Below are 12,571 nucleotides of genomic sequence, written 5' to 3'. Positions count from 1 at the left end.
CTACCTATATAATAAATTATATTGTAGTTATAAATTACTAATAATAGCTTATACCCGAAAAGAATATTTAGTCAGGGCATGCATTTCAAATACAACTAGATATTATTTTGTTTATGAAGTATGTAGGTATACAATAGTCGCAGAAAGAATTTTTAGTATTTTCAATAGTATACACGACTTTCTCGTGGTACGAACCACTATGCTTTCTTTCAGTTGGTTACGTCTAATGAATAATTGCTTACTGATATTTATTTGTACTTATCTTTTTTATTTTATACAAAATAATATTAGTGAGTAGGTAGGTACATGTCTAAATAATTAATTATATTGAAACTGTTGCATTTACATGTAGTTATTATATTATAACATTAACTCCATGTTATTATGTCCCTGAAATCAGTGAATTTTAGTTAGGTAGGTGTCACGAACACGTTTAGTGTGCTCCTGAGAGGACACTCCCATAAGGAGTGGTACCATCCAATCGCTCGATCTGATCAAAATAGTCAATGTACCACCGGTTATAAGGTAATAGGCTTACGACCCCCGACAAAGACAAGCCATATATGATGTATGAGGAAGTCCTGCAGTTGCCCCAGCAGGTCCCACTGCTCCCCAGGGTGAACTGTAGATGAGATAAGTCGGTCACAAGGACCATGAGGAGTGATGGTAAGAATGTAAATAACGACGGAGTAATAATAAAGTAATGATTAAAATCCAATTAATAAGATGTAGTACGAAGATTATGTGTCCTAATTAAGATGGTAGTAATAGGTATATCATGTTAGTAATAGATATTTTGCCATGTTAAATAAATATTTGATAGGTATATAAATATTAAAATAGCATAATACTGTATTGGACTTCGAGTAAATATAATAATGTAATTAAGATAAGTGGATCTAGTATTGTATAATTGCGATGATTAGGTATTGTCAGCGTGTGTAATTGTAAACCGACATTAGTATATAAATCTGTACCCATAATTAGAGTATAATGTTAACATAATTCGATCCGCGAAATTAAGCTAGATAATAATTAATCAATATTTTAATTAATTTAATTAGACGAGAATCGATCTAGGACCTGAGCCCCATACATAGCATCTACATAGCATCTAAAACATTCACGAGGTACTGAATACCTCTGACTTCTAATTTTCATCACTTCCATATTAAATATCGTGCGCGGAATCAACGAATCTCGCGCGCGATCACCCCGCGGATTTTCTCGCGGGCCATATGGGGACGGGATTATGCGATCCTGTCTCCACATATGATCGGCTCTTGGAGCTGCGTTCGCCAGTCGGTAACCGGACAGTTGTCTCCCTCGCACAACTGGATCAATTCCCTATCCCGACCGCGACTGCAGCCTCCTCGCTCATGTGTGGAGCCCCATCCTTGTTACGCAATCTGTGACGGCCGCGAGATCTCCATACAAACACATTATTAATGATAGCTAGAGCTGCGCGTGTCCGATCAACGTAAAAATTGAAATGACGTACGCGTCTACGGACCGCGGAGATTTCAGTTATTCCATAGTACGCGTAACCATAAAGGTTCGCGAGATATAGAGCTCAGGACAGGATTAATTTTAGCGCCTTAAATATAAGTTAATTAGAAATAACATTTATATGTATACATAGAGAATAAGACCTAGTATTTTAATAATTTTAATTTTTATCATAAATGTACACGTGGCGCGTGGGCGGCCCACTTATGGGTCCGAACTTGTGGCTCCCGCCACTCAGCCAGGGAGAGACTTACATCGCAGGGTGTATACTCATATGCTAGCTTGAACGGTGACGAGCAGATTGACGTATCACACTCTTCGATGCGTTGAGTTTTCGCTTGGTTAATTAAAATCTAAAAATACAATACAAGCTAAAAAACGCACTCATTGTATGGAGAGCTAAGTGAAATCTCACGCTCGGCGGGATACCGCGAAGACGGATTTATGCCGGCAGCCCGCGCCCACCGAATACAGTTGATTTCAGCTCTCTCGCGACTTGCGGTTTCGCGGGGCAATCGATTAAGTCCAAATCTCATAGTGAAAATGATATGCGGATTTTTGACCCGTAGAACGCTCGTCCTAGGGGATGAAATCTCCCGATTCAAATAAAAACCCAGGATTTTTGTATCCTGTATCCAGTTTTTCACTGCCTCCGAGGCCGAGTCCACGTTGGACGTCGGTCTGACATTTCCATACAAATTCATATATTTGTGCAAGTCGCACAGGAGTTGGGACCACCCAACTCCCCCTTTCCTTCTGCGGGTAAAATACCTAAAGTTGGACTCTGTCGTTTCGGCGCGAGAAATCATTTATAAATACCTAACCCCGACTTGGAAAAATTTCGCGAATAATTTTTGAACATAAATACCTATCTGGTACTTTAGTATTTTCGAACGAGAAGTATAGTTTCGTATAGTGGTTCCTCAACGGAGGCCCTAAATCTTTTCGACTTTTAACCGCTGCTCATCGGGTCGCATGAACCTGACTGTCAATCTAAGTTTAATATATGAAACTTTTCTCCGAATTAATATTTCTTTGTTACGAGTGTTAATGTACTTTATCTTTTGACGGATGACCGTATACTGTGCTTCGAACATTTATGTGAATAATATTAACTTTTTGAACACTAATAATTATAATATGATGAACCATTGTGAACTTTTGTGAACTTTTGTGAACTTGAACAATATATGGAACATCTACCGACTATGAGTTTTATTCTGATGACCATCCATCTGCAGACCTTGGCCTGCGACTCCTCAAGGCATTGACAACCTCTGCTTCCAAACCCTTGGAACTAGCCGTGGCAGTAGAGGGCCCCGTCATAGGACTAATACATTTAAGATTACCTACCTACTAATTATTAATTTTGCTTTTAATGTCATAAGTACGAAATAATATTATTTTATTATAAAAATGTTATCATACTCAATCTGATGTAGGTATAAACATAATATAATATTATTTCTCTGCACCCCATGTCTGTAAAATCAATTCATTTTATGTTGGTATACCATTTTGGACATAGGCAGTACATAATGGTATTGACTAAATTTAATGTAAATTGCAAAAAATACCTCTATCACATGTATAAAATGTTTTTATGTATTTTGTATATACCTATTATGTAGGTAATGTTATTCTTAATATTTTGCATTTCAGAAAGTGAGTATTTTTCTTAGAAATATAATAGTAGGTAGTTTTATTATTTCGGTTGTTTTATATTATAATATAAAGTTATGAGTCACCATTAAAATTTTAATTAGATAATATGAATACGTGTATTAATTAAGACGCTAAGTACCAAAATAATGAAAGCTGACATTTTTATAGAAAAATGTTCTACATACCAATCCCAATCACTTCAACTATAGTTTAAGTGCCTCAAGCAAGTCAAAAAAATACAGCAAAATAATTAAACCTGTCGACGTTGTAAGTCCGTTGGCGTGTTTTATTTATAATGGTGTAAGTAGCACTGCAGTGGTTAACGGCATTCAATATTAAATAGCTGACGATGGTGTGTTGACACTTGCGAGTTCTTAATAGCTAAAATTATAGAAGCTGCCGTGATTGCTTCACACTGTAAAACTACATTTTTCAAAAGGTCTGCTTCATGAAATTTTACTGCAATGACTCGGTATTTTGTAACTACAGGCAATACTACTTTTTGGTACTTAGAGCCTTATTTAATACACGTATTCATATTATGTAGATATATTCATTTGTAGTTTGTATAATATGTTATGCTTAGAAAATTAAGTTAAAACGTAGTACAATGAAATAGGCGCAATGGGAAAACCACAGATTTAAAAAAACCCGCAATTTAACTGTACCTCCACGGTGGTGTGGAATTCAGTACAATTTTTGAAGTAAGGGGTCTTTCACACCGTTATCTTCCACCTAAGTAAATCTAAAGATTGTTTTATTATATGTAGGTAAGTATAATGTTTAGTATCTACAAAAATACACAAGTATTAAATTACGGTTCCTATCAAATACATCAGTGATTTCCAAACATAATGTTATTACGCCTCCTTTTTTAAAAAAATCGAAACTTGGCGCCTCCCCCCTTTATTTCATTAAATAATTCAGACACCTTTTTAAATAGTCAAAAATTTAGGCACTAATACAAAAATGAAGAAAACTTAAATATATAAATAATAAACAAGCTTTTACTACTTATATTATATTTATTTATTCATTTTTAAATTAATTTGTTTTTCATGCGATGGATGTGTAAAAAAGATTTTGCGAAAAGACAGCCCCTGGGCAAGGATATTTGTCGGGCTTACCTACCTATCTCTGAGGTTAAGGGCAGTGTGGTACTATAATGTAGTGTTTCCTAAATTATACACATACACGGGAGTTATCATTACATATATCAATCATGATATAGGTATCACATCAAACGTACAACTACCTACATATTTAATATACGAGGGTGGGTCAATAAGTCCTTAGAAAAGCCGACAAGTGGCGCGACTAGTACTGTAAGCGGTTTGTTTTCATGCAGCGGCACTACCGATTCAGTATGCTGCGAAGTTTCAATCAGATTGGTCGGGTTGTTGTGTGTTTTTCGTACATTTAAAAAAAAATTTGCTTGTGGAAAATGGAAAAATGGAAAATGGAGAAAATTGAGTTTAGAGCTGTTATTAAACATTTTAATATAAAAGGGTTAACAGCAAAGGAAATAAAAAATGAGTTGGATTTAGTTCACGGCATATCTGCTCCTTCACTTGCAACTATTTATAACTGGTTAAATGAATTTAAACGTGGTCGTACATCAACAAAGGATGAACCACGCTCAGGACGTCCTGTAGAGGTGACTACACCAGAAATTATCAATAAAATCCACGATATGGTGTTAAGTGACCGAAGATTAAAGTTGAGTGAGATAATTGAGGTTACAGGGATCTCAAAAGGTAGCGTCATTTCTATTTTACATGACAAATTGGGCATGAAAAATATTTCTGCAAGATGGGTGCCGCGTTTGCTCACGGTCGACAATAAACGCAATAGGGTGGTGGCCTCTAAAGCCCTGTTGTCGCTCATGCAACGCAATCCGGATGAATTTTTTCGTCGCTTTGTGACTGTAGATGAAACATGGATACACCACTATACTCCCGAGACGAAAGAACAGTCAAAGCAGTGGATTGCGAAGACAAACCATGTCCAAAGAAGGCGAAAACCGTAAAATCAGCTGGTAAGGTTATGGCTACTGTATTTTGGGATGCACGTGAAATTATTTTCGTTGACTATTTGGAAAAAGGAAAAACAATAACAGGGGATTATTATGCATCTTTATTGGACCAGCTAAAAAACGAAATTGAAGAAAAATGGCCTCATTTAAACAGGAAAAAAATCCTCTTTCATCAGGACAATGCCCGTGTTCACACATGTTTACGATCAATGGCTAAAATTGAAGAATTGAAGTTCGAATTGGTCGACCACCCACCGTATTCGCCAGATTTAGCCCCCAGTGACTTTTTCCTTTTCCCAAACTTAAAAAAATGGCTAAGTGGACAAGGTTTTTTTGCAAATGAAGAAGTCATCGATCGGACAAATGCTTATTTTGAGGACCTTCCGAAAACTTATTTTTCTGACGGTTTAAAAAAAATTGAGAAACGTCTAACCAAGTGTATTGAGCTCCAAGGAGATTATGTTGAGAAATAAAAAAAAAATACAAAAATAAAAACTGTTTTAATGCTTTTTTCTAAGGAATTATTGACCCACCCTCGTATCATAGTTTTGAAATCAAATGATTGTTTTTACTATTAGAGTAAATTTGTGAAATAAATAATGGGGAAAGTGCATTAGCAAACTATCAAAGCGCTCAGTAAATAGATTTTGTTTGCTTCAATATATCTGGCGCAAAATCATTTAAAAGTGGAAACATGACGATTTTTTTTAAAATTTTGATTTCCAAAGCTCCAATTTTTTATGTATGCCTTCACTTTGTCTTTTTAAATCAGTCAATGCATTAGTGGTCCTTGCATTGATTTATTCACTTTTTTTTTAAATTTTAACTAAATAGACAAGTTTAACAACAGTTATCATTTGTAAACAAATTTGCCTCAAATTTCAATAGTATGATTTGATCCTTGTATATCATTTTTTCACGAGATAGCCAGCACACTCAACAATAGTATAGAAGTGAGGTATTAAAAAATTAGTCTACATATTATCTTTAGACAGGTTTACAAACAACGTTTTTTAGGACTATTTTTATGTAGTTTATAACTAGCGGCTGTTTTATAAACTTTATTTGCAAACTGCAATCATGACGTGGCTTTATTTGTGTAAAACTTTTTGTGCCTCCCTTCGCAACACTGCGCACCTACCAGTTTGGCAATATATAATATGTATGAAAGTACATTTTTATGGAGATACAATATATTTATTTTAACATAGACTAGAAAACCTCTTGTTATGAAATTCTCGAAAGGTGGGTATATTATAGACTTACTACATGCATATAGGTACACATAGCGTAGTGATTTCATTTTTATAATGTGTAATTATTTCAGCATAATAAACATAACATTAAATAATTTTAGTGGAAACTATAAGATTGGATTATTTTTGTTTTTAATTATTCTAATATAAATATTTAACGTGTTTTGAAATCCGATTTTTAGGAATACTTTATTACATGATACAATAAGATCAGTGTTTTCAAACTATATTATAGGTGAGATACCCGGCTTCGCACAGGGTCGCTTAGTGGATACATTTACCTTAGATATTTAAAAAATAATAATGAAATTATCTTTTTAATATTAAAATATCTGTGTAATACAATATGACAATATGAAAGTAATTCTAATAGGAGTAAAGGTCAAACAAAAGAACAGTAAATTAAAATAGAATCCAAAATATGCAAACGTTATTAATAGTATTAATATGTAGTAAAAAATTCAAAATTGGATGGAACAAACAAACAACAAACTTTGTATTTTATATAATACTAACCATCCCAGGTGTGCGAACAACAACTGAGAAAAATTTCATCGCAATCTGATGAATGTTATAAGAACGCATACGAATAGAAGAAGAAGAAGAAGATAATTATACTAATTTAGAAACCTTTGCGGGTGTTGGCACAATTACTGACGAAAGTTTTATTGAAATCGGACGAATGGAATAGGAACGCATACGAATAGAAGAAGAGGAAAAATATTGTTGTACTAATTCAGAAATCTTTGTACGTGTGGGCACAACAATTGTCGAAAGTTTCATTGCAATCGGACGAATGGTATAGGAATCATACGAATAAAAGAATATAGAATAAAGACGATGAAGAAGAAGAAGATGGTTGTACTAATTGTGAAACCTTTGGGTGTGTTAGCACAACAACTGCCGAAGGTTTCATCGCAATCCGATGAATGGTATAGGAACCATATGAATAAAAGAAGATATAATGAAGAAGAAGAGATAGTTTTTCTAATTCACAAACCTTTGCGGGTGTGCACATAACAACTTACCAAAATTTCATCGCAATCGGATGAATGGTATAGGAACTATATAAATAAATGAAGATAAAATGAAGAAGAAAAAGAAAATGGTTGTTCTAATTAAGAAACCTTTTCGGGTGTTATCACAACAACTAACGAAGGTTTTATCGCAATCGGATGAATGGTATAGGAACCATATGAATAAAAGAAGATATAATGAAGAAGAAGAAGATGATTTTTCTAGTTCAGAAGTCTTTGCGGGCATGCGCACAACAACTGATCAAAATTTCATCGCAATCGGATGAATGGTATAAGAACGCATACGAATAAAAGAGGAAGAAAATGGTTGTACTAATTCAGAAACCTTTGCAGGTGTGGGCACAACAACTGACGAAAGTTTCATTGCAATCCGATGAATGGTATAGGAACCATGCGAATAAAAGAAGATATAACGAAGAAGATGGTTTTTCTAATTCAGTTATCATCTTCGCGGGCATGCGCACAACAACTGATCAACATTTCATCGCAATCGGATGAATGGTATAAGAACGCATACGAATAGAAGAAGATAGAATAGAAGAAAAGGTTGAAGAAAATTGTTGTACTAATTCAGAAACCTTCGCAGGTTTGGGTACAACAACTGACGAAAGTTTCATTGCAATCGGACGAATGTTATAGGAATCATACGAATAAAAGAATATAGAATGAAGACGACGAAGAAGAAGAAGATGGTTGTACTAATTCAGAAACCTTTGCGGGTATTGCCACAACAACTGGCGAAGGTTTCATCGCCATCCGATGAATGGTATAGGAACCATATGAATAAAAGAAGATATAATGAAGAAGAAGAAGATAGTTTTTCTAATTCAGAAACCTTTGCGGGTGTGCACACATCTTCTTCTTATTCGATGGCGCTACAGCTCAAGTCGAGCCCTGGCCTCCTCCACCGCTGTCCTCCAGCCGGAATGGTCCTTCGCACGTCTTTTCCAGTTCCTGATTTTTAGTATCTGGTTGGCATCTTTTGTAACATTATCACCCCATCGTGTGCGTGGCTTTCCCACTGGCCTTTTCCCTCCTGGGTTTCCTTCGAGGATCTTCTTCGGTATCCGTGACTCAGGCATGCGCTGGACATGGCCTGCCCAGTTTAGCCTCTGGAGTTTTATGAAGTTGGAGAGTTTTGAATCTTGGTATAAGCCGTATAGTTCCGTGTTGTACCTAATTCTCCACTCCCCATCATCTATCATGGGTCCGTATATCCGCCTAAGGATCTTTCTCTCAAAGCAATCCACCATTTTAGCTGCTTTCACATTTAGCGTCCATGACTCGCACCCGTAGTGCACACATCAATTCACCAAAATTTCATCGCAATCGGATGAATGGTATAGGCACGCATAGGTCAGACAGACAGACAGACTTTCATTTTTATGTATAAGATATAGTTTATAATCTGCGCGCAAGTGCAAGCAATAAGTTGACAAAGTTTTATCGCAATCGGATGAACGGTATGGCAGCGCATAAAATACGAACAAACAAACTAACAAATATTGATTTTTATATTATAGATTATAATCAGGGAATCGATATTGCAAAATTATAAGTATTTTTTTTATATACTAGGTTATACTAGGGAAATTATCTAAAAGTAGGTAAGATATATCTATAGTCTTAGAGGTACAGACTTAATACGTGCGTATAAGTTCAAGTAGCGTAGTGATTTATATTTATTAATGTGTATTATTTCAGCATAAGAAACATGATATTAAAATATATTTAGTGGAAACTATACGATCAATCAGAGTATTTTTCTTGTTTAATTATTCTTATGTAAGTATATTATTTTAATGTGTTTTAAAATACGATTTTTAAAAATACTTAATAACATGATACAATAAGATCACAGTGTTTTAAAATTATATAGGGAATCAATATTGCAAAATTATAACTATTATTTTATGTGGTGAACGTGATAACGCAAGTCCACACAGATGTTATCCTACCTAATAACATCCCTCGTTCGCTTCGGATGAATTAGCCACCCCCGCTCTCCGTGAAATGGCAGCGTATGTTGGTTGTTCCATTTAAAACAGACCGAGACACGCCGTGGCTTAGATATGACGTACTTTTATCGATGTCCGATATTATACACGATTATAAGATAATTGCATGTAATATACACAGAATAAAATGTTAAACGATGACTAAACAGTATTTAAAAGCATACTTTACCTTTTGAAGCACTCAATTAGCTTTTAAAATGCCCTAAAATGCCAATTTTCTATCGGTCCACTGAGTGGACTGCATGGGAACGCGCGTAATTTTTTTGCCATGGTAAGGGAAAGGTTAATAATAAATTAAAAACTAGTATTATAAAAAAAACGAGGTAGAGAATCAATCTCACATGATTTTTAAAACTATCAATGGCCCAAGGTATCCTCAGATGACATTAACGTAAATAGAAAACCGAAGCCAGCCACAATAAGGCTCTGAAATAAACCACAAACTTATGCAGCTGCTTCTTTAACCCAAACATTTAAAGTTGTAACATTGAAGGAAGTGGATAGATTTTCCTACAGACTCATTACAAAAAAATTATGGAAAATGTAGTGAGAGATGAAATCGAATACAGAGTAATCATCATGAAGAAATAATTTTAAGTCTCCTAAGCCAAATAAAATCAAACGCTCTTCCACATAAACGCAGACTTTACAAAATCCTCATGAAGCCATTGTCTTGCAGCACTGTGGAGTGGACCCTGGGGTCACCGAGTCTAAAAAAATTAATGATGTTCGAGCACAGAATCTTGACTCAATCTGTGAAAAAGGATTATGGTGGCGCCGCCGACTTTAATCACAATGTGCACAGTATTTTTGATGACCTGGATATCATAAAGTTTATTAAAATCTTTAAACTAATTTAACTTAAACGTTTAAATTATTAAACTTCATTGGGCAGGAAATATAAAAAAATGGTCGATAGAATGTCATTACAGCGCCTCAAGTGTCCAAAACTGGAAGCAAGATGCCATACTGACATAGGGTAAATGACCTCCAGATGCGATGTGTCAAACTGGCGATTCAAGTCAAAGAAGAGGTTATGGCAGAATTTTATGTTGGAGATAGTCAGTGGCCATCCAGGAATTTAATGCCATCAATAATATAATAACTATTGGCATGATACAAGGGCGTTTTCGACTCACCTGAAGTGGAAGATACCAGCATATTCTTCATCAAAGCTCTGGTCATCCGGAACAATCTGGAAGAATAACCTGAAGAAAAGACAAAGAAGATATTAGTCATATACAAGTTGTGCCTATATAAATATCATTATACATTATGCGAACATGTGTTGTCTGTCAGCAAAATTTATTATATTATCAGTTATCAGATATTATTAAGGGGGGGGGACATGCTCGTCGAAGGTCAAAATTGAGTTTTTATTGTATTTTCAAACCATGATCCTGGACACTCCTTAAACGTTGTAGATGATCTATTTATATAATTTTGAAGCCTTATTATCCTTTATAGTTATTTTAAACATTTGATGACTGCATGAAGTATTTTTGTTACATAAAATAGTATTCTTTTAAACCTCTCGCTCTAATGTTTTAGAATATGGTCATATTTCGGTACACAACTGTGCAGTGGTGTTAAGATTTTTTACATTTATTAATTTTTAAACGCATTTATAAAACCATTAGCATAATTTATTACGAGATAATTTTTGTAATATATTCACGATAAAAAATTATATTGATAATCTCTGTGATCCCAAATTTGACAAGAATTAGGCATTTTATTATTCAAAAATCGGCAAGATTAACACATTTCAAGATGATTCTAAAGATTTTTATTATAAGCTATGTCTTTGACCATTCAAGTGTGATAAACATCTTATGAATAATGATTGCTTTATAATAATTATTGACCTAAGAATAAGGTAGTGTTTTTTTGAAATACGCCATTTCTTTTGTCATTCCCCAGTGGTTAAGCTACAACATACGGCCGTAGCCATAAATTGACAAACTATAATTGAAGTAGGGAGTAAAATGATATTGACGCGCGTGTTTGAACATGTACCGTTTAAAAAAAAATAAAAAAAAATTCGGTTAGGTACATAATTTTACTCCCTACTTTAATTATAGTTACGGTCGTATGTTGTAGCTTAACCAGTAGGGAGTGACAAAAGAAATGGCGTATTTCAAAAAAACACTACCTTATTCTTAGGTCAATAATTATTATAAAGCAATCATTATTCATAAGATTTTTATCACACTTGAATGGTCAAAGACATAGCTTATAATAAGTATCTGTAGAATCATCTTCAAATGTGTTAATCTTGCCGATTTTTTGAATAATAAAATGCCTAATTCTTGTCAAATTTGGGATCACAGAGATTATCAAAATAATTTTTTATCGTGAATATTTTACAAAAATAATCTCGTAATAAATTATAATAATGGTTTTATAAATGCGTTTAAAAATTAATAAATGTAAAAAATCTTAACACCACTGCACAGTTATGTACCGAAATATGACTATATTCTAAAACATTAGAGCGAGAGGTTTAAAAGAATACTATTTTATGTAACAAAAATACTTCATGCTGTCATCAAATGTTTAAAATAACTATAAAGGATAATAAGGCTTCAAAATTATATAAATAGATTATCTACAACGTTTAAGGAGTGTCCAGGATCATGGTTTGAAAATACAATAAAAACTCAATTTTGACCTTCGACGAGCATGTCCCCCCTTAAAGAATAGAACAATCTTTATGCTAATTAGGTTGATACTAAGACTACAGTGAAGAGGCCAAGAATGTTATCATGGTTCAAGTCTATTGACAAATTGCTCTGTTGAAAATAAATTGTCAAGAACAGTAATTATGCAAACATTAAAAATAAGTGATAAACAATAATAATGGTAGATTGCTAAACATACTTTCTGTGTAGGGTGAGATTAGCAACAGCCGCGAGCAGCCAGCAATCTCCGAGCTCGCCCTGCTGGACGTCGAATCTGCTGAAGCCCTCCACAAACAGTTGAGGGTTGTCAGCAATTTCCTAGAACGAATATTATTTTAAACTCAATCCAATAACTTATTAATCAAAA

General features: G+C 34.3%; 1 protein-coding gene across 11 annotated transcripts in view; it reads right to left on the bottom strand.

The window, feature by feature from the left end:
- The window catches only part of CalpA (calpain A), an 87,254-nt gene that overhangs the window by 22,150 nt on the left and 52,533 nt on the right, over positions 1-12,571 (bottom strand). For all 11 annotated transcript variants that reach the window (XM_085954746.1, XM_085954745.1, XM_085954742.1 and 8 more), the window contains 2 exons: positions 12,404-12,522; positions 10,660-10,728 (listed from right to left, as the gene is read on the bottom strand). In XM_085954746.1, the coding sequence (XP_085810872.1) occupies positions 10,660-10,728; positions 12,404-12,522 (188 nt within the window). The remainder of the gene's footprint in view (positions 1-10,659; positions 10,729-12,403; positions 12,523-12,571) is intronic.

The sequence above is a fragment of the Rhyacophila brunnea genome, unplaced genomic scaffold (genome assembly GCF_057557595.1).
Source record: "Rhyacophila brunnea isolate RB1 unplaced genomic scaffold, BYU_Rbru_1.0 scaffold_4, whole genome shotgun sequence".
Taxonomy (NCBI): domain Eukaryota; kingdom Metazoa; phylum Arthropoda; class Insecta; order Trichoptera; family Rhyacophilidae; genus Rhyacophila; species Rhyacophila brunnea.
This window is presented reverse-complemented; position numbering and strand designations above follow the sequence as displayed.